Raw genomic sequence first — 23,303 nt, forward strand, 5'->3', positions numbered from 1 at the left:
ACTTGCTGATTCTTTTATATGTGCACCATAATATCATCCAGAAGCTTGCGTTTCAAGTCCGGCACTGTGGCGTCACCAGCAGGGTAACCAACAGGAAGTAACATCAACAGCTTCTCATTGGCTGGCCGTTTGAGGAGGAGCCGAAGTTGGGGCCCACAGTTTAGGGGCGTCGATGAGACAGTGACAAGACCCACGTTCTGATTAGAATATAGACAGAGAGAACAGATGTTCATTTATCGGGGATTGCATGCATCTTCGAGAAGATCCATAGTTGCATTTGTTTGAAAGAAACCAGGGATTGGCTGATTTATATTTCAACGGGTGATGTTATTCCTGACCTGTAATGCAGCCAGCAGGAGGCCGCACGATATGGAGACACTGATTTCGTTGTAGTAATGTGTAATTTTCTTGCCATCTGGTAGGATCCCATGGATTTGTTTGAAGACGAGGATTAGATACGGCGCAACATCCAAGTACTCCTTGATCCAATTTGTCCTGCATGAGGAAGGAAGTTGTGAGAAAAAAGGGGAAGACGTGTGTCATTTTGTTATTGTTGTATGTTCTGTTTGTGTGTCATCATAGTCCTAAGCCGTATAACAAATAAGAATAAGAATGACATTAGAAATTGTAGTTCTATTGGTTCATAATGACTAATAATCATTGTGTAAGTCAGGCTGGGATTTATGATAAGGGAATGGGGATTGAATTCTATCAGTACGATTATAGTTCTCTTACAAATATATTAATATAAATGTGTTATTGTGGAATAAGTCCTCACCTAAATTTGGCCAAATCAATGACCCACTTGTCCCCCATTCTCTGACGGTAGTTGACCTCTTCCTCTTGTTCCACAATCTGTCTGATCTGGTGCTTGGTCTCTGGGTCTGACACCACAACAAACGTCCAGGGCTCTGTGTGGGCTCCACTAGGGGCCGTGCCTGTCCAAAGGAAGGAGGGGTGAGCAGTCAGAAAGGGACTAAAAAGACCAAAACATTAGTTGTTTTTTCTTTTACAATTTTGGTTCGTAGCGGATTAAAAGAGGTCCATTTGTCCTCTTTAGATTTGCACGTGCCTGCAGTGAGGATGGCATTATTGATGACTTCTCGTGGGACCGGCTCTGGACTGATGAATCGAACAGTCCTCCGCTGGTTCATCAGAGTGTAAAAATCCTTGGATCTCTCCAGCATTGTCTCCTCCGGGTAACCTGGTGCTGAGAAGGGCACGTGCAGAACGTCTTCCTCCTCATTGCTGTCCACCCAATCACCATCCTCTAAAAGAATGAGAGGCACAAACGCAGGACCATTGAACAGCTTTGCTAATGGAATTCCTTGTTAGATGTTAATTAGGGCATTGGTCAAATCAATACTCTTGGAGAGTTCAATTCATCTTTAAAGCTAAATGGATAATTCATCAGAAAACATTTTGTATTCATATGATGAATCATAAACATGTATTGTAATATGCATCATGTGAGTATAATGTTGATAATGCCCACTAGTGAAAATAGTCAAATATGTTGCCTTTGTAATGAAAAATTCTCTATTAAAAATGTTACTTTCGTGAAAGTAACAGTAAGAAAATACAAAAAGTAAAAGTACTCGTTATGTAGAATGACCCACTTTAGAATAGTGTAATTATATTATTGGATTGTAATTATTGATGCATAATTATCACTTTCACGTTACAGCTGGTAAGGGAGCTATACCTTTAATTACTTAGCTGGCGAATTTCCCAGAGGAATAAAGTTAAAGGTATAACATATGAATTTATTTGTTTTCATCATAATCTGCAAAGTATAACAACCATTTCATAAAATGTCAACATTTTGTGTACAAAATATTAATTTCGTGCAGTCTTTCATACATTGCACGATTTCAAATGGAAATGCAGAAAGGTCACGCTCTCTGTTATCTCTATGCTGGCAGCAGGCCATTATTGATTAACCGAGCATTGGAATGAATATGCTGAATCCAGCATTTTGTCCCACTTGTTGACAAAGGGTTTTCACATTGTTCCAAATGTGTTTATACGGTGTTGTGAGATGGTGGTTGTGGCCTACATATACTTTGTTTCCACCTGCCTGTGAAATAAAAGTGTGTTCAGCTCTTACCGTCCTCTTTCCCTTTGTCTTCTGTATCGTCCTGGAGGTCGTGGTCCACCCACGGTCTAAAGTCCGCTTTTAGGGCCCCTTCAGTTTTTCCAGAGGAGGTCGTGGAAGTGGTCTCTGTCTCACGTGACCTCACCAGCATGAAGCCGATCACGAAGCACAGGACCACCGCCAGGATCGGCGTGAGGACCGACAGGAGAGCCATGACGGAGCGCGAACCTGGTGTGCAGATCCCCCTATTATCTGTCCTTTTTTATATTTTGTTAAATGTTTTTTTTTTTTGCTGAGTCAGAGCTGGAAACGCCTCCTTAAAACTTGAAGCTCTGCTCAACTGTGACAGGCTACTGCTCTATGCAAAGAAAACCCACCACCTCTCCCTGTGTCTAAAGTTCACATTCTGACTAATCACTTTATATCCTCATGGTGTCACTAACAGGCAACTATGCGACCAAACCGACTCATACTATGGGTTGTAAATGTGTAAGGATAAACATAAATTGAGCCAAATGATGTCGATGTAACATATATCTTGAAGGAAAATAATCAGTCTGCATATGTTTAATAAATACGGTATCCATATGATCAGAATCTGATGACTTATGTATGTGATAAATCCAGCAGGTGTCGCAAAGAACTCTCCCTGCAGGCGGAAATATTTGCTGGAGTCTCAGGTGAACACAACAATGGATACAAATATTATTTTCATGTTTTACACTTAGGCTGCTTGTCCCTTGATGAAACATAGTGCTGGAAACTGGAAGATTCACGCCACGCGCAGGTTCGAATCCGGCCGACAACGAAAATTATGTTCTCGCAAATAAAGATGGAGAGACAAGATTCAGATTATTATTCTGACAACAAGTTTAAGCAAGTCAACCTTGATCTTGTCCAGGTAAAGTGACTTTAATGTCATTGACACTCATCGTGCTTGAACAATCGATCTGGCTGACATTAATTTACATTCTAGCTATTATTTTACCGACTGTGTGAACATATTATAAGGTCACTTTTTCTTCAACAACAGGGAAAAAAAAGGTTTTCCTTCCTAAAATAAAAAAATGCAAATCGGTCTTATTTTGAACACGAGACAAGCGCCTCAGATGCTCATTTCTTGCAGCGTACGCTCCGCCTTCTCAGCTGTCTCCGGCGCTGCGCTTTAAATAGCAGCTGTTTAAAAGCTTCCCACCATTCTCCTGTCTGCTGTGCTGCTCTCAGTCTCTCCTCTCGACACAGCGGTCTTCACTCACTCACACATTTCTTAAATAAGAAGCCCAAACATCCCGCAATCAATGTCGGCCGCCAGCACTGAGACCAGCGCCCCGCTGCCAACCGCCGGCAGCCGCGTCTTCTTCCAAGGTGCGCCCGGAGTTGGCTGCGTGGGGTCCGGCCCCATTTCCACCGGCGACGACCCGGTCCAGAGGAGACAGGGCAAAGTGACGGTCAAGTACGATAGGAAGGAGCTGCGGAAAAGACTGGTCCTGGAGGAGTGGATCATCGAGCAGCTCAGCGAGTTGTATGACTGCGAGGTGAGTGGATCGCACATCTTAAATCACACAAGGTGAGCGGGCGCACAAAATCATATGCACGTCTATCGGGAGACAGCTGGGCGGAATGACACACGGGGACACTGGTCCTGAATACCCGATTCGTCAAGGTGATGAATGTATGGCTTAAACCCAATATGATATCAAATTTAAACTCACTTACCATAGTGAATTTGTGAACACCTGCTCTGCTTGACCGAGTTTACGCGTGCTGTATACCTTGAGTCACATTATCATGGATCAGTTATGCATGCTCATCTGGGATTTTCGATGCCACTCTCTGTCTTTGCTAAAAAACGTCGAAAATAAAAGCCCCCCTCCCTCCATCCCCATATTTTACAGCGAACCCATCACCCTCCATTAAACAGTCTGTGTCTTTGGGTTTATTGATGTCTCTTTGTCCTCTGCAACACTGATACCTGTCTGCATGGCTGAGGCGAGAATAACAGGGGCGTCAAAGCGACACAGAAGCTGTCTGGTTTTAATAACGTTGCTCTTTACACTCCGACGTTGACACAATGCATTTATTTACACGCCTCGTATCGTCTCTGTCGTTGAGGGGAAACAGTGATGGCTGGTTGAACCAAATCAAGAATGGGGAGAGGGAAACCGCACGGTTGCGCCTTTTACGCACCATGTCGCCTCGATCTTTTTGGATTGTGTCCATATTCCCAAAATGATGTTCAAGGTGTAGATTGAGAAACTGAATTCTGCAGTCATTGTGTATTCCCTGTCGCTGGTATTCACTTCGGATTTAGTCCTCGAGAGCAAGAGGCATGTTAAGAGGCCATGGCAGTGTTTCAGGTTCCCTGTTTGTGTGAAGCGACGCCTGGAATTAATTCCTGTCGTCTTTCTGAGGTACAATTCTGACCTTTTCAACCCATTTCACCTTTCGAGGGATGATCTGTTGCCAGACGATATTGACAGCCCCATCATTCTGCGCTCTCTTTAACATTTAAGAAAGGGGAGGAAGAGATTTTGGAATGGGGGGAGGATGGGGGTGCAGCGAGGGATTCTATAGGTGATGTGTAAGTGCATGAGTGCTCGACCCACAGTATGCTGGCGGGGGGGGGTGGGGGAGGGGGGGAGAGAGAGAGAGAGAGAGAGAGAGAGAGAGGAAAGAAGGGCAGTGGGTTAAGGATGTGCTGATGCTGTGACTCTCCTCACCAGCCAATCACCTCTTCTGGCTCTGACCCCCTTCCTCGCAACAGAGGGTCTGCACAAGAGCGCGCACGCGCACGCACGCACCACAGGCATACAGTGCGTCTGTCGCCTCAGACTCAGCCAATCAGAGAAGAAACCAGGCAGTGTGAGCGTGTGCCCATGCACACATGAAAATGTCAGATGACACCACACATTTAATTATGAAGCAGAAGGTGCATGCGGTTATTCATTTATGCGACGCATCTCCGACTATTACGAAGATTAATTGCAGTGTGTGCGCATGTGCAGGAGGGAAACACCTGCACAAATCACAGCAGGACACTGGCTGTCAACATCAAGCATGATTGTCTGTCTCAGTTGTCTGCTGACAGAGTATTGCAATGCAAATAATCTCCCCATACCAAAGGCAAATAGGCTGTCGGCGTGTGTGCAAAGCCATTACGATTCCCCGCAGCTCCAAACTGCTTCCATCTACCGAAACATCACCAAATATTTCATCTTTTTGTAGCCATCTATAACCCGAAGCTGCTGTTTTTTTACCTCTGTAATCTTGTTTTGCAGGCTTCATCCTCTCTTCATAACCCCGCTGGGAGTTCTCACTTAAGTTGCAACGAGCTGCATAGCCAGTCTGAGTGTGAACTGGTTTACATTTCAAAGCCGGACGAGCTCTTGGCTGCGTGTCAGTCTTCCGTCAGCAGGTGCGCTTGATCTACAAGTCGTGCGATGTTGGATCGACTATTTGATGTTTTCGATGAGGGCTGGAGTGCATCTCATTCGAGCAACATTTGCCTTCCTCTTCCAACGGCTGGTAATGTTTAATGCAAATGCAGAAAGCTCAATAGTCAAAAACACTGCAACAAATCCGTGTTTTCTGCTGGGATTTCTGGATGGAAATCAATCTTTTACTTCACTATTGTAGCATTACAATAGTGATGAATTACTGTTGAAAAAGACTCCCCTCTTGCCTGCACATGTCCCCAGACTTCAATCTCAATTTCAGTATAGATATTTCCAGCAGCATGACACCTCCTCAAATTCTGTCTTTCACACAGCAAATGGGATAATATCACCTGATAATCTCCCGGCTCTCTGGCATTATTGCCGGTCTGATATCATGCTGGCTGCTGCAATAAGCACGGTGCTGACTGGTGCTAGAGAGACATGGAAGCTGGCAGCGTTTCAGAGGATGGAAGGGAATGAAACCAGTGCATCATTATTTTGACATGTTGTCTCTGTGGTGCATTCTTGAGGCTTGCTTTCATCTGTCCGTCCATAAATAGATACATGATGGTGTTTGTTTGAGCAGCTGGGCTTCTGCTCTACTCATGATGTTTGGTCACGTGCCGGTAAACAGGAAGTCACACTCCCTTCACGCCTGTTCACACCTCCATGCCCAGATCTAAATTAGATGTGGGTGTGTATTTTTTTTTTTGTTGACCGTGCGTGTGTGTGTGTGTGTGTGTGTGTGTGTGTGTGTGTGTGTGTGTGTGTGTGTGTGTGTGCGTGTGTGTGTGTGTGATAGAGAGATGGGGAGACTGCTGGTTTGGCGTGAAGGTCAGCCTCTGTATCAGTTTCATAAGAAAACCTAATAGGTAGGAGAGAGCATCACATAGTGTGTGTGTGTGTGTGTGTGTGTGTGTGTGTGTGTGTGTGTGTGTGTGTGTGTGTGTGTGTGTATAAAGACCTAAACTCTCACACAATAACGGCAAGTCCAAGAAAAGCCGGCTGATTTAAGGCATCTTCATGAGCTCAAAGTATAACTAAACATCGTATTCCCTCCACAGAAATCAACTTAAGCTTAGCTTAACTTAGCATAAAGACTGACAAAGGGACAACTGCTCTGTCTATTTATGCGTTGTATCGAGACTACACCTTCATTGGGCAAATTATTGGTAACAATGAAAAGCCGTCTTAAATAGAGACTGGCTGCAACCAACCACCCACCTCATATCTTAAAAAGGAAGGTTTTAATACCTAACTCTATGGCAATCACTAATATCATAGGGAGATAGAAAACACTGTTTAGTAACAATCACAAATATGGCCATAAAGCTTACATAAAGTGGTCAGACTCCTATCAAAATGAAAAGTCAGCATTATTAAATAAATACAAATCACCATTATAAATACAGCAAGGCCTCACAAAACAAATATTTTAGATAACAATAAGGCCACGTAAAACAAAGAAGGTCCCTATAAATAGATCCGACAAGCCCCAAGAGGTAATTGCAGATATATTTAGCAGGTTACATCAGCGGATGGACTTGATTTACCATATTAAAGTTAATACATTTATGCTTATACCAGCATCTCTAAAGCTCACTAATCAACAGAGTATATTTTTTTTGTTTAACTCATCCAATGACCTAAGTGCAGAGGCAGAGCCAACCCCCGGTTTCCAGTCGTTATGCTCAGCTAAGCTCACCTCTGCTTGACCTACAGCTTCCTTAAGACAGGGTAGTATCAAGTTTCACATGGAAATCTCTGCTAGAAAGACTGTTTCACAAAATGTCAAACTATTTCTTCAACCTTGAAATATGGCTGAGTGTGACATTTACTTAACAATTTAATTATTTCCTCTTTCTGTATCTTTTATTTTAATATATTTTATTCTGACTTTGGTTCTAATTTGCCTTGAGCCTCTGTCCTCCTTGTCCTCGTCCTCCTCTCTCTGGACGATAGGATAACAGAAAGTGAGTTCTGTCAGAGATGGATCACCTCAGCTCTCCTGGGATATGTTGCCTCTGTTAATGTTGCTGTTCAAAGAACAGAGAGAGGATAGAGAAACGCCTTGTGCTTCCAGTGCAGCTCTTGATACAGCGCAGCCATGGAAAACAGCCTCTTACTCTCTCCTTCTCATGTTCTGCTCTGCTGTGGTCTGACAAAGCCACCGCTCACAATTGCAGTACATTTTAAATATGGTGCTGCAGTGTTTTCCCCCTCGAATTAATTTACAGTCAGTACTTCTCCTCACTGGTTATTTCACTTTTGTTTAAATAGGCATTTGGCTCCTGTCCACCATTGATGTAAAACAGCAGTGAATCAATATATATCTCCATTTAGACAGATTATTTGTGCTACTTGGTACTAGAATGTAAGAACAAAAGCAACATATATATCTTCTGAAGCCTAAGGATGGGGCATGTTGCCCAACCAAGAGTCCAAAATGATCAATAGAAAGAAAAGCAGCAAACCCTCATATTGGAGAGCCTGGAACTCAAGAATGTCTGGCATTTCTATTTAAAATCATAATCAATTTCAATCATTGGTTCAGCTCTAATATTGAGTTCATATTTGAAGTTAAAATCTATAAAAACAAAAAAAATAAGCTTTTAGCCCATGTTCTGTGAAGCATGTGTTGACAAGAAGCTGGCCTCATCCAAGCCCGCTGAGCGACCAGAATAAACTGTATTGGAGGGCCGATTAATGCCGTGGTCAAGTCTTGTTGAAAGGCACATCGGTCGCCACAGTGATATCCGTCTGAGAGCACCTCAACACAATTAATGGAGGCTGTTGAGAGAGAGAGAGAGAGAGAGAGAGAGAGAGAGAGAGAGAGAGAGAGAGAGAGAGAGAGAATAACAGAGCGGTACATCTGACTCTGCAGTTTCATGTGTGTGCTGTTGGGGTGCATGCTGCAGAATGAGGGACTCTGAAATGCCCTACTTTTCCATGGCTCTGCATCAATACAGCCCCACTCATTGAAGTGTATTCATGTGTACGAGCACAGACACTGCCGACATGCAGCGCTCTGCCCCTCAGGCTTTGTGTGTGTGTGTGTCCACGTGTGTTTGTGTCTATGGAGGTTTTTATCAACGCGTGTATCGGAGGCTCAACATGCTTTTTGGGGGGGCTTGATGATATTACGCTGCTTTTGGGCAGATCAGTCAAGGGTACATTTCCATGAATGGATGAGCACGAGCCCTTGTATCCAATTGTAACACACACACATAGGTCAATGTGCATATTTGGACTAAATGGAGCAAGAGGAAGTAAGAGATGGAGCATCTTCTCTGGGATAGGTCTTCTGTCTGCTGCTCTCTTTCTCTCTGGATCATCACCTCAAGATGGGGGGTTGGTTAGTTGCCACACTGTTTTGTGTAGGAAGGCTGTCTCAAGGCTTCTGTGTGCTTCTGTGGACAAAGGAATGTGCGTTTGGTTGCTGACATCAACACTGACATCTAGGTTGAACCCTCCCCCTCCCCCCAAAACATCTTCATCCCTATCTGCTTGTATCATTATCCCCTCCTCCCCCTTGCTTTTCCTGTGACCTTGTCAATAACATGACACTTTACTCGCCTTTCACGTTTGAAGGATGGCCATGTATCAAGTGAACCTCATTGTCATTGGGCAGCGCAGGAGGAGTAAACAGTGCAATTCAAGCCAAGTCATTAGCAGTGTTCAATACATTTAGGAATAGACACAAATTGACACACAAAGGCATTGCGTTACCATTAAAGTTACTGTATTGTACACATATAGGTGTAGATAACCACTACTTTATGATCTAGGCTTCTGTTATGATGGTTTATGGGGTTGTCTTCATCATTTCCCCCGTCATTAGCCCACTACAATGTGCATCCATCACCTCTGATAGTTGATGGATGGGATTTAATCTCACTGGGCTAAACTTGATTGCCTCGTTATTTTTGGAAATGGGGCCTCCCTGTTACAGTTAATCAGCTGAGGGTCAAAACTGTACAGAAAGAAAAGGGAGCGAGGGGAATGAGTAATGAGAAAGTGCGGGAATTAAACAGAAAAAGGGGAAGAAACATACATGCATATGCCATTCATTTAATTACAGGCTGACAGATCCACCCACTGGGAGGTTTAGTCAATTGGATGTTTGTTTTAATGGATGACCCTGATGTGTTTATGGATCTGGCGCGGAAGGTCATTGTTGAGTTTGTTATCTTTGGGGATGGCAGACATTTAAACTGCACAGCCCAAAAATAGACGTTCGCTTAGCGTCTGTGTCCGAGCGAGTTGTTGCCACATTTCACGTAGCACCTGCAACTCTTTGCATCTGCTGCTAAACAAATCAGAGGTGTTGACAAGACGACCTTTTAGCGAGCAGATAGCCACCAGCTGTTGTAAACAGCAGAACACTGTCAAATATCTATTACAAAGGTTACAATGCGTTTGTTCCCCTTTTTATTTCAAACATGCCTCATCCATGCTTCATGTTTCCACCGTTATCCTCCTCTCTGGTTTCAACTTCCGACCCACCGGGACACCTACCCACCTGTTTTCCATCCTCCTCCTCCTCCTCCTCCTCCTCCTCCTCCTTGCAGTGGTTCTCCCTTGAGCGTTTTGTTCTGCTGTCATCTACGTGGCTTTCACATACATGTGGATTAGCCATTTTATGTCTGTAGTTGACACCATTAATCACATGTGCCTTCCAAGTGTACGAAAGGGTTTAATTGCTACTTCGAGAGTGCGATAACCTCCCCACAGAATAGAGCACTGCACATTATGATAAAATGTTGAAATGAGCAAGTTTGTTCTTGCCGTTAGCCTACACCTTTCTTCCTGGTCCTTCATGGTTTCCCACTCTATTAACCCTGTATGCTGTGTTTATGCGCTAATATATTATGCTGTGATTGTTTGAGATGTTTCTATAAACCCCAGGGAGACATATCCGTCTGCAAGCTGCATAGAAGAGAAAATAAAGATGGATAGGGTGAAAAATAAAATGATGTGGAAAGAGCAAAATGTCTGCCGGTTATTAACTTGAATTATACGTCTTGCAAATATAGCCAGAATCCCAAGACATAGTCGGACGGCAATAGAAATGATCTTTAAGTGGCGAGTGTAATTGGCAATCATAGTCGAGCGACATGCCGGATGCAAATTGTGCAACCAGAGTTGCAAAGATGGAAAGCCGCTGAGACCGTGAAAGGTAAGAGATGTTGAATTTTCACACTCACACACTGACTTTCTTGTCTTTCCATGACATCCCCTCCCATCCCAAGATGATCCAGTTAATCATTGGTTTCATTGTCGGGAGGCCGACACAATTTATAGACTGGCTGTGCACAAACACTGACTCACTCTCTGTGGTTGGCACGGCGAAAAGATACAAAAACATTGACGTCATTCACACGTGTCGGCGAGAGGGAGACCGAGGGAAAGACGGAGCAGAGGAAGATTATTGTTTTGACTGTCAAAGTCAGCGGGGTGTGTTCATGCTGGTGTGCGTTTACTTGGATGTCCACCTTTGCATGAAGGACTGCGCACATTCGGCAGCAGTGGTAATGGTCCAATCAGCAAGGAAGAACTCTTATCTACGAAATGTGTGCAAAGTAAGTTCAAGTTGGTTTATCGCGTCTATATCCCTGCTTCCACTCGATGTCCTCACATTAAAGGATTTTCTAATTGCCTCTGAATTTGAATAAATCCATTAATTTGACTGGCTGACAGTGTATGACCCTGGTGCTATTGAAGCTTTAAGTCCAGTCTGGCTGTAAGCTTTGCTTGGCACCGAGAGCAAAGGTCCAAATTGGTACCGACTGTCAATGCATTAGCCTCGAGGAGGAGCCGTGTGCCCGGTTAACACAGTAAAATGAATCACAAATCACAAAACGATGAAATAGAGTCGCATGACGGATGCCGGCGGTTTCATGGTTGAATCCACAACAATATTTAGTTTGGGCTTTAAATCAGGACTTTGACGAAAGGAGGGTGAGGGGATTTTAGGGATTTTGACCTTGTGCAGCAGTAGCATAACACAGCATGTGTGCGTCAGCAGCTGCCACACAAGGAATTGTTAAAGGGTGGATGTGGGTGCCGATATGTAGGCCTCAAATCTCCTGTTTGTGCATTTAAAGCTGTTTCTGAGGTTTTGGGAGAGTCCTCAGTTTAGTGACAGCATTTAGTGGCATCTCTGCTGTTTGCAGATGATGTTGTCTTTCCAGCGATAAAGTGCGATATAGTTGTGGAATAAATGGCTGGCCAACCACGGCATGAAGTTGGTGTGGATGTTGGAAAGGTGTATGTGTGTGTGGGGGGGGTCCTACAGTATCCGGCAAGCACTGATGTATATCTATATAGCAATCTAGTGGGACGACCTTTGACCTCTTGCTGTCTTGGCTCTATACATCTGAGTTTGTGGCTCTCTCCCCAGAAAGTGATTGGGGGTGCAAAATGAAGACATGGCTGTATACCAACACATATAGCTGAGTTAATGGAAGGTGTGAAGGAAAATTACATCAGGACTACAACCGCCACAATGAGGAGTGAATGAAGGATTAAGACATTTACACCACGATTAGCTTCCCAAATTCAGCATGCAGAAGCATTGTTATTTTCCACTGGGATTCTCCTTTGAGGATTAATTCCTCCCTCCCAGCCTTCTTTTTTTTCTACCGGTTCCCCTCTCTGATATACAATGTCCTCTAGAGTACAGCTGAATCAGCGTGGGAAAGAGCTTTTTGCTGCAGCAGCTAACTTTGTCCAGTGAAGTCACATCATCCGCGCTGTATGGTTTCAGCAAATTGCATCGCAGGAGGAGAGGAGGGAGGTGCTCGAAGATGAGGGAGGGAGGAAAAAGCTGCAGAGTCGAAACACTTCTTCAACCATTGCACATTCTGTCGTTACTGTTCCAAGTAGGGGTTTCACAAAATACTTCATAGTTTATACTATAATACATTTTTTGTATTCCTATACTTTGTTCAGCAAGGGGGACTTTGTCCTTTTGTATACCTTGATTTTTTACTTGTCCCATCCATCACCCTCCATTCTCCGACACACAGTAGTTTCTCTCTCTCCGTCAGCTCACACAGGCTCCTCAGATGAACTCATCCCTTTGATGTGACACAGAAAGGCGGCGTAGAAATGGAAAACAGCTGAGCTGTGAGCTTTTACTGTGTTGCACAATCCTCCTTTGCCTCATCATCACAGTGACCAATTTATCTGTCCGCTTCCCTTTTGCAAATTTGTATCCCTCGCTCATAATCTAATCTCATCTCTCCATAGTCTCCAACAATATTATTATTATATTTCAAGGCTACTGAAATTCTTTTTCTCTATAATGTTTATCACTCACTTGCATAAACTTGATTAAAGATGCCGTGGGTGTAATTATTTTGTTGACCTTGATTTGAAACCTTTTCAGATTGTGTGTGTGAGTTCACAATATTATCTAAGTTATGTCAGACACATTCTGAGTGTATTACCGAGACAGGTAGAGACTGAATGTCCCTGTGCTCTTTGCAGCGTTGGAACATGACCTCTCTCTCTCTCTCTCTCTCTCTCTCTCGCTCTCGCTCTCGCTCTCGCTCTCTCTCTCTCTTTCTCTCTCTCTCTCTCATACACACACACACACACACACACTGAAAATGCCCTGAGAGAAAATGACAACCGATAGACTGGTAAGCCTCCATTTTCAGCATCTGTGGCTGCCATGATTGTCCTTCTCGCTACAGTAGCATCCCACTCTGCAACTGCTTGTAAGGAGATGTATAGTGGACCTAGCACCACCACTAACAAGATAATCATACTGGGCAATATAAATATATTATTGATATTTTGATATGAGAGTAGATACTGCCTTTGATTTTAGATATTGTATTATCATAATATCGCATACGTTTCTTTTCCTGGTTTTAGAGGCTACATTACAGTAAAGTTAAGTAATGTTCTGTAGTAACCTGTCAGCTATTCTATAATTTGCCTTGATGATTAGCCTTTTTATCAAAAATGTCATTGTGTAAATATTTGGTGAAAGCGCAAATGGTCAACCCTACAATCCCAATATCAATATTGTGATTGGGACGACTGTGACTCAGTTAGCATGCCCGTCTTTCAATCAGAGGATCGGTGGTTTGAGCCCAGGTTCCGCTACTCCAAGTCGATGTGTCCTTGAGCAAGACACTTAACCCCTAATTGCTCCCCGTTGCTGTGTCTACGGTGTATAGAGCAAAAATGTAAGTCGCTTTGGATAAAAGCGTCAGCTAAATGAAATGTGATATTTGATTGCCTCTACATCGCTCAGCCCTAGTATATGCTGTATGTTTAAGGTTGTTGGTCATTATTGTTTTTACATTTTTGCATTGATTACAGTCCAAACACAGCTTTGTCAGCTATAAATAGAGGTGGAAAAATAAAGTTGCAGGTCAGTTAACTTATTTATTTTTTATTTTGTTCTTTGCTGTACTACTTTTTTAGGGGACAGTTGTGTTGTGTGCTTCTTCTTTGGGGAATTCCTTGAGAGGCCATCTCGGCAAGTTAGCAGCTGGCCACCTGGCCATTATCTAATCATTATTGGTAGATTGTGAAACCTGTGCATGCACAAAAAAAAAGAATATTGCACCTACCTCACATAAATATCTTTCTGTACAAGCGACCATAGCAATACTCTATTCATGAAGTCTTTGCCACCGTCCAATGCAGCTAGTATGTGTAGTTCACGCAAGAAGGCTATGAATAGAAACGATCATGAATCACTTGGCCGAGTGAAGTGATTCCCTGTCACATGGAGTTTGACTCTTTGTACAATGAGAGTGTTTGAAGAGAGTCTGAATAGTTTGTGGTGAGTCACAGGGTCGGGCCGCTTGCATTAACTTTGATTCACCTCATTGCAGGGGAACCAGACTGAAAAATGCTGTCGGCTGCTGAGCTGTTGGTGAAAACAAGTCTGACACACATGCACACATGCACACACTTTCTCTGCGCAAACACAAAAACAAACACACTGGCGGGCCTGTCTCGCTCTCTTCTGCTCGCTGGCTCTCACACAAAATCGACTCAAAGTTGCGTTCATTAGAACTAACACTTTGCTCCTTGTTATCTCTCACACACCATTGTCTACACATAAGATACACACAACACAGCCTCTTTTCTTGTTTTCATCACTGTGTCTTTCTTCAATATGCAAACGCACACATTCATAATCCCGTGCCCAATTTCACACTATCACATTGTAAACTATACACAATGTTGCCAGTGCCCTCTTTTAATACAGAGATCACACTTTTCTACTAGCATTAAGCATTTACTATTCACAGAGAAGTAAGACTTTTTTAATATTATGACCAAACAAAATATTTGTCATGCATTTATTTACATTTCTTTGGTATTCGCTACCGTTTTTCACAGAAACAACCTACTTTTTCATCATTCAAAAATCATTCATCATTATTTGTTGTGCGATTGTCCAACATACTAAAAACAAAACAAAAAATTTAATGTAGTTTGCAACTGACATCCTCAGTATGCTTGCAGGCAAACTGATGATGATACTGAGGTTGTTTCTTCATCTCTGCACCCGGTGTAGGAATACCAAGCTTTTTTAGGATGAGGTTTTTGTATGAGCTGTATGTTGTTCTATCTACCGTCTTCCAAAATAAGTGCAACATTAGATATTGTTTTGGCGGTACGTTTACGTATTCCTGTGAGTGTGCGTATGTGTGTCTTGCCTGTCTCCAGGCATTGTGTGCTGTCATTTTGTCACCCTTCCACTGCTGGCAAGATGGAAAACGGTTTTCCCCGGTGGCAGTGGGTGTGACCTCAACTATGTCAGACTCTCAATCACCAGCAGGACAGCGACAACTTCCGTGTTTATCTGCATCTTAAGTGTGCGAGTGTTTCCATTCCTGTCATTGCAGTGTCAGCGTACTTAACACACTTAGGTACTTTCTCACAAGCTCCACATTGACAGAAGCCCTATGGTGAGAGTTTCTATGATGGGTGGTAGCACGTCGTTGGCTATTGCCTGCAGTCATGCCTCACACACACACACACACACACACACACACACACACACACACACACACACACACACACACACACACACACACACAGGCCATTGTCCTGGTCATCACCAATCACAGTGACAGAGGGTGACAGACTGCCTACTGACAAGTCTCTCTCACAAGTAATACCACATTGCTATAGATACATTAACTTATTCATGTTTATTATTAGGTGAGATCTTTTCTCTGCAGCCTATATAAACTAGCAAACCACAGTACGCAGGCAGGAGACCACTCACTGTTGTTTTTTATTTTCTGTTTTATGGCATTCATGACCGAGGCCGTGATCTCAGTGCTCTGCTCATATTTTACAACTGGCAGGTGTAGCTGCTGTCAGGTGTGAACAAGCTGACCTTTGAAGAAGGAGCAGCCGTCTGTTGTGATTCGTTCTTGAAATTCTAGTTTGGATCTCTGATGAGTTTAATCTGTTCTGAGGGAATGAAACTTGCTCATCTTTGTCTGCCAATTCCTTTAAGGCCTATATTGAGAACGTTTTTGCTTGGCCTTTTTGAGTTGTTCTAATGAGCCACCTAAATGGTTTTCTCCGCCCATACTGGCATACAAGAGAGCAGGAACCAAGCATGGAAGTTGAGGGGAAAAGCTTTGAAGACTTTGTACATGAAACCTAAAACAATGTAGATGCTGCACTAAAGCTTACAACTCAAAGACAGTATCTACAAACAAAATGCTTTCTGTTTCTTTAGCTTTCTTGTATGAGCTAGTGTAATGAACTCATCCTTAATTGCTTACGTTTAGGTGATTTAAAAGGTACCGTTATCTTAAACACATCACATTATGTGAATTTTAGACAAGGCGTAATTACTGCTTCTCGGCAAAGCTACCTTTTAGTAGGACTAGTTTATCTGTGTTACATTTTTTTTCATAATAATTCAAATTTGCTACTTTCTTATTTATGTGGTTTAACAGACGTAATCACTAAGATATTCATGCATCAAAAATGATTCTTCAAATGCAGAAAACAGGTCTTTCTTCCAAAATTGCAAAATTCGATGGCATGATAAAGGTATATGATATTGACTTAATCTTAAATAATTAAGTGGCTATGGATATGAGCTTTGTTGGACAGTAGAGAGGAAAGAAAAAGCTGATTTTGATACTTTTAAATAGCAACATAGTCCATCCATTTAATCTCTCTTCTCAGTTTGAAATAACTCCCATGATGTTTTCACATTTGCATATAACCTCAGTCCTCTGGATCCACTCACTTCTGTACAAGAAGATGACAGGCTTTGATATGTTCTGCCACATTCCCCTCATTTCTCCGCCTTCCTTTTCTGTTTCCTTAATGAGGGGGGATTTCAGAGCGAGACCCTCTCGCTAAGACACGGAGAGTGATTTCAGAGCGAGAGGTCAAAGGGGACGCTCGTCTAGAGAGAGACTGAGATGCTTAAAATGCAGGTTGTGTAAATGCCTCTTAGCGGCTCAGAAGCGAGGATGAAGGTGGGGTAGCCTTCTGTGCAAGTGTGTGTGTGTGTGTGTGTGTGTGTGTGTGTGAAGCATATACACTGTTGTTTAATATTCATCCTTAAGTTAAGTTTAACAACTCCAGTTGTAACAGTTAATTAATTTTTAGTCGTGCTGTCAAAGATCGAGCACATCATGTACAACACTTACCACTTGTTTAGCATTTGGTACTGTAATTTCAGAAGGTATAATTGTGAGCTAATTCTATTCTATTTTCTGTGCACATCAACCCACCAACGCAAAAAGTGAAATCACAGTGACTGAGCTTTAATGCTGAGAGCATAATCAAATCGTCCTTCCATCCTCTCTGTTCCCATGTCTGAATACCAGCGCACGCTCCAGGCGAAAGCATAAAGGAGCACACACACACACACACACACACACACACACACACACACACACACACACACACACACACACACACACACACACACACACACACAGGAATCAGTTTTAGTGTTGTGTCGTATGCAAAGAGAACCAGGGATCATCCACCATGCACCAAAGGAGGTATCACATGCTTGCTTGCTGCCCAACAAAGATGTTCAATCGAAAATAGCATGTGTTTGTTTATGGCTAACAATTGTAGACAACCATTGAATACATTTTTTATCTTCAGGAAGTGAGAAACGTTCAAACACACCAACAGCAACACAACCTTAATATATGATTGGCTTATCATAGGGCAATTATTTACTTGTTACCGGTGTGAATGTATGTGTTGGAAAAAGGTGGCCATGGTTTTATTTGAATATGTGAGAGCCACTAGGATTCAACCAAACGACCAAATCAATAAACTGAGAGATGAATGCCACAAAAAGCTCAAGAGTTGGGTGGTGATTCTTAGTGGGATTATCACAACTGCTAAAATGATACTAAATAGAGCTTCAAGATGGACCTGACTGCACTGATAGAAGATAATGAGAGTTAGGCTAGAGAACATTGCACAGGGATGCAGTAGAAGGAGATGCTGAATATCCAGGGAGACAAGAAAGTCCATTTAGGACAATCCTATAAAAGAGACCTAAATATATTCAGTACCAACATGTTTTAAGTTCTTGCTTGTTCTTGTTCGTGATATTGGTTATGACGCACTATTAGATATCGTAAGTTTCGGCAACTAAAGAACTTGATTAAGGTTGTCGAAAGATCGTGGTTTTGGGTACATAAACCTAATTGCAGGTCTGCAACGTGACTCAAATGGTGGTCTACGCCATGAAAGTCCCATTTTGCTACACGCCCATTAACCCTCACCTCCCACAATGCAGGTTATAATACTTCCTGGAATGACAATAAATGGCGTTGGACGTAAACTGTGAGGTGCGGAATTGTCTAATGCGGACGTACTTCCTTGTGATATTGGGGCGAAATTGCAGATTCCATTTTGTTGCAATCAAGCAGTATGTTGCAGTTGGTAAAGACCATTTGGACAAAGAAGCTGCACTTGCAGAGTGTATCTTTGCCTTCAATTCCCAGAAGGGAGAGTTTTGAAGATACATCAAGTGGTAGCTGGGAGGAAAGGTTTGATCCTCCCTGTTTGCCTCTTTTGCACAAGCCTGGCGGTTATATAAAATGAACCAGAAGCACAGCAGGACCTTTGAAGTGGTGTTGTGCAGAATACAGCCTCTAACCACCGAGCCACTAGACGGCCCGGCCCCGGCAGCGCGGCGCAGGAAAATGACATTTCCATATGACGTCTGCTGCTAGTAGGCAAATATGTGTTGGAGCGGTTTGGAGCCTGGAGTGCAGAAATGTAGAAACAGCGTTTTGAATACAGAGGTGAAATAAAGGAACTATAATGAGAGAAGGTGTAATTGGGTTTGGTTTTGGTCCGGGGTTATTTTCTAAAAACAGAAAAAAGAATGTAAAGCCATGACAAGTTATTGCATCAGTGTTTTATGAATATAATTCCGACACAAAGATTCTTTAGTTTTCCATTTTTAATTTCCCATTTGCCTCCCCTCTCTTGTTGGTTGTTCTCGCCTTGACAGGAATCTGTTCAGCAGCTCACTAACCCAGAGTGTTTTTGTGTTTCAGGAGGAAGAGATGCCCGAGGTAGAGATAGACATCGATGACCTGTTGGAGGTCAGCAGTGACGATGATAGAGCCAGCAAACTACAGGTATACCCCTGAGACTGTGTGTTTGTTCTACCTACACATCAACTGAATGCACCTTAAAAAGAGAACTTTGTCATTATTCAGCCGAGTCCCTATAGTCCCATCTGTTTGTGTCAAAGTGAAAAATGGGGACAATAACTTTTGAAATTGGTCCAGTATTGAGGGATTACAGGGAAACACAAATAAAATGTTTTTCTTTACCTTTCTTTTGATCTGATCTGTGTGTTTGTGTCTGGTTCCGAAACCTGGTGTTGCACCCACATAGTCATATTCAGCTAAATATATATTGATATGACATAGATTAAATTAGACTACACTTTCTGTCCTCCAACACAACAAACTGTGTTCCGTGTCACTCCTCTCTCCAACTGTCACTCATGTATCCACCGTTGTCTTCCTGCAACAAATCACATGACACCTTAACACAGCGAAAAGGAATATACAAATGCTCTATTTCTCTGTAGGGTCCTTTCCATAATGTTGCCAGACAATTATAATAACAACCTGAGCCTGTCAGTGACAAAAACAAGCCCTCTAAAGGACTTTAATTGATGGTGAGGAGTTGCCCCAGTGATTACATTACCGCCTGTTTAGCGGTTGTCGTCTGCAATGTTCTCCCTCTATACTGAGACAATTTTTAAAAAGGGTTGTCCCCAGTTGTCACTTAGATACACAAACATGGGAAAAATGGGTCCAGGTTGAAAAATGTCAGGTTACCCTTTAAGAGTCGACGGCATGTTTTCTGGCTTATCTTTTTCCAAAATCCTGCTTTGCATGCTGGTCTAGTGAGTGTTGAATTGATAACTATTGATTGATAAATCTGCATCGGTGTCCATTTCTACTGTATGCTGTATTTCTCCTTGATTAGCAGACTGATACCAAAGCCTGACATGCTCACTAACCAATGACGGAGCGTGTTGAATTGTACAAACTTTTTACAGTTTATCTTAGTGAATACATGCAAAATACAAGACCTGTGAAGATAACGTTTGAAAACATCTAATCCCTCAACATCTGACTCAGTTCTTCTATTTCTGCTTTTTTACACAGGAATCATTAATAGACTGCTACAAACCAACAGAGGTGAGTATGTTTAGTGCGTCTGTCAGACAATAACACGCTCAACATCATCGACCCAGCAGCTTGTGTGTGTAGATAGACATTATTGATGCTCACATGTCGATCTGCAGCGTATAGAGCACTGTATGTTGAAGCATCGTGTGCACGTGTGGTTAATTAATGTCTTGTGACACTTACACACATTAATCTTCTGTTGCCAATGTCATCCTGACCTGAATACGCTGAAGGGGTTTAAACTTTAAAGGACTAAAAGTCACACACACTCGCTAACACACAAAAGGCGCTGTTTGACACTGTTAGCTAAATAATATTTGTATAATAACACAACATTTGTATTTATTAGTTAGGTTAGTATGTGTGTGTGTATGTGTGTGTCTGTAGAGATGTTAAGTGTTTGGCTTCGGGTGAGGTGGGTTTAAGCAATTTTGGTGATTACAGGTAGCGCCGACCAATCACATTACCTTTACATACAGCGATCTCGTCCTGCTTGGACTACCCATCTGTCATCTGCGAATGTGTGTGTGTGCACACACGCAACCACTCCAAGGTCATTGGTATCCAAAGTTACACGAGTGTTTAGCCAGGTTGACAGCCGATGATACGTGTGACACACACACACACACACACACACACACACACACACACACACACACACACACACACACACACACACACACAGATGCCATTTCAAAAACAATTCCACAGAGAAGGCATCAGTTGGAGAATAACAGTGAAAGACAGAAGCAATGGAGATAAATGGCATGGAGTGATGGAGGGAGGATGAAAGGAAGAACGAGAGCACTGTTACGAAAAAAGGTACACTGGGAAAATAGCGGGAGATGAAGTGAGGCATAGAAGCTATTACAAAGAGAAGGGAACAGAGGGATGCAGAGGAACATATGAAAAGACAGCTCGAGGCAGAAAGACAGACAAGTGTGTCAGGGAGGGAGGAGGAGAAGGAGAGGTACAGAGGGAGAGAGAGCAGGGGGAGGCATCAGTAACTGGGTCATGAGCAGTCACCCCTGATATAATAAGGGATATGATAGTCCAACATATTCGCCACCGCACTTACACCGTTGTGGACCTCTACACGACTTCTATCTTAAACCCAAGATGTGGCTTATCTTTGTCCTCCCTCCTCACTGACGTAGTGTCTTCATAATTAGGGTTGGGTACCAACACGTCCGGTACCTACCGGACCGAAAAGCAACGCAGATTTCGGTGCTTCCTTCCGGTGCCTGAGCCGATTTAAATACTTTTTTTTTTACACTACTCTGTAAAGTTGCACAGTATATAGATACTAAAAAGGTAGCGCAGTACCCGCACGCTAAAAACGATTATTAAAATAGCGCGGATCAGAGCGCACTCGCTGCTCTACTCTCTGTCTGCCTGCATGCAGAGCGGGGCTCGAGGGGGCGGGGCTTCCAGCGCTCACACACACACAGCGCGCGCACACAGAGATCGCTGGAGACACGAGCACGAGCTTTTGAACGTCCGTCCTCGGCTTGATGGAACAAATCTCTCCAGTTGATATTAATGATGACGTGTAGTCCAGTAAAGCAGCAGTTTTAGGATCCAACAGTGTCTGAGTTCTGTTGTACACGGTTCCATCAGGCCACCTGATGCTTGTGTCTGTTCTTTTTTTAAATATATATTGTTTATAGTTTGAAGTTAAAAGGTTTGAAGCTGTAGTTTGAAGTGTGTTTTGTATGTACTTATTATGGCAATAAAAAAGTATCGGTTCAGGCACCGTTGAGGCACCGGTATCGTTTTAAAAGTATCGGTTTAGCACCGGTATCGGAAAAAACCCAAACGATACCCATCCCTATTCATAATCAGTATTTTCTTATTGTCATTCAAAGGGCAGTGCCACCATAATTGAAGTTTGTTGCTGTGATTTTATTTTTCTCAAAATAAAATGTCAATAGACTGACATTTTGGGAAATACATTTATTCTCTTTCTTGCCAAAAGATTGATTCCACTTACATGTCTGTCGGAGCTTAGTTTAGCATAAAGGCTGGGAAACCTGGGAAACAGCTTGTCTGGTTTTTACTATTTTATATAACATGTTAATGAGTTAGCGTTAGAGGTGCTGGTAGGCACATCTTTTACCTTCAGACAAAGCCAGGATGGGTGTTTTCCCGTTTTTTGTTCTTATGCTAAGCTAAGCTAACTACCTGCCAGTTGTAGATTTAGTTGTAGATTTAGAATGAGCATATAGAGACAAGAGAGTGGCCTCAATCTTTTTGTCTAACTCTTGGTAATAAAGCTAAGAAGTGTATTTCCAACAGCGTCAAACTATTCTTTAAAGGTGAACCCAATTACTTATGTTCTCAACAGTTATATATGACCCAACTTCTGTCGATCACGTTCCAATCAAACCACCGTCACACAAATAAAAGCAGAACACTTGCAGGTTTATTCTGCAAAATCAAATAGAGAGATAAAGATGGATTGTAGGAATCCAAAGATTCAAATTATGGTCTTCTTCTTTACTGGGGGCATTCAGTAATCAGATTTAACTTAATCTGAAATAGATACATATTGTGACTGCGTGTTTGCTTGTGTGTCGTCTGTGTGCAACTGTCTTCCTACCTATTTTTTCTCTTCCTTGCAGATCTTTGTCCGTGAGCTGCTGGGCAGGATAAGGGGAATGAGAAAACTCAGTGCGCCAACTAAGAAGGGCCTATAATGGCTGTGATGCCAACCATCAATCAGTCATAAACTCCGTCATCTCAGCTCCACCTACTTAACCCATTCAACATGGACTGTCATCACACAGAGTAACTTATGTAAACAGCATTAGTAACCATTTCGCAACCTGCAAACAGGCACCATAAACTCCATGCATATAGCACTAGTCATTCATTTGCCAATCACGTAGAATAACAAGGTGTATTATTATATTTGACTGTTGAAAGGTACAGGAGCTAAACAGAGCCAACATGTCACAAAAAAATGTTAAGCCCTGGAAACATGCCAGAACTGCAACTGTGCATTAACATGAATACCACCTAATTCCATATTTCAAAGCCATGTTACAAGCTGATGCT

The 23,303-nt window shown here is 42.6% G+C and overlaps 2 protein-coding genes across 2 annotated transcripts; one reads left to right on the plus strand and one right to left on the minus strand.

Annotated features, from left to right (window-relative positions):
* Positions 1-14: 14 nt before the first annotated feature.
* On the minus strand, positions 15-2,312 carry iyd (iodotyrosine deiodinase; the record flags this gene model as incomplete). The annotated part of the gene is made up of 5 exons (XM_079216005.1): positions 15-197; positions 339-495; positions 779-938; positions 1,073-1,270; positions 2,111-2,312. The coding sequence occupies 5 exons, from the start codon at positions 2,310-2,312 to the stop codon at positions 15-17; spliced, it is 900 nt and encodes a 299-aa protein (XP_079072131.1).
* Positions 2,313-3,396: 1,084 nt separating this feature from the next.
* On the plus strand, positions 3,397-22,942 carry ppp1r14c (protein phosphatase 1, regulatory (inhibitor) subunit 14C; the record flags this gene model as incomplete). Its single annotated transcript, XM_079214958.1, has 4 exons — positions 3,397-3,633; positions 19,089-19,172; positions 20,220-20,252; positions 22,868-22,942. The coding sequence occupies 4 exons, from the start codon at positions 3,397-3,399 to the stop codon at positions 22,940-22,942; spliced, it is 429 nt and encodes a 142-aa protein (XP_079071084.1).
* Positions 22,943-23,303: the final 361 nt, after the last annotated feature.

Source organism: Taurulus bubalis, assembly GCF_910589615.1.
Source record: "Taurulus bubalis genome assembly, chromosome: 3".
In the NCBI taxonomy this organism is placed as follows: Eukaryota; Metazoa; Chordata; class Actinopteri; order Perciformes; family Cottidae; genus Taurulus; species Taurulus bubalis.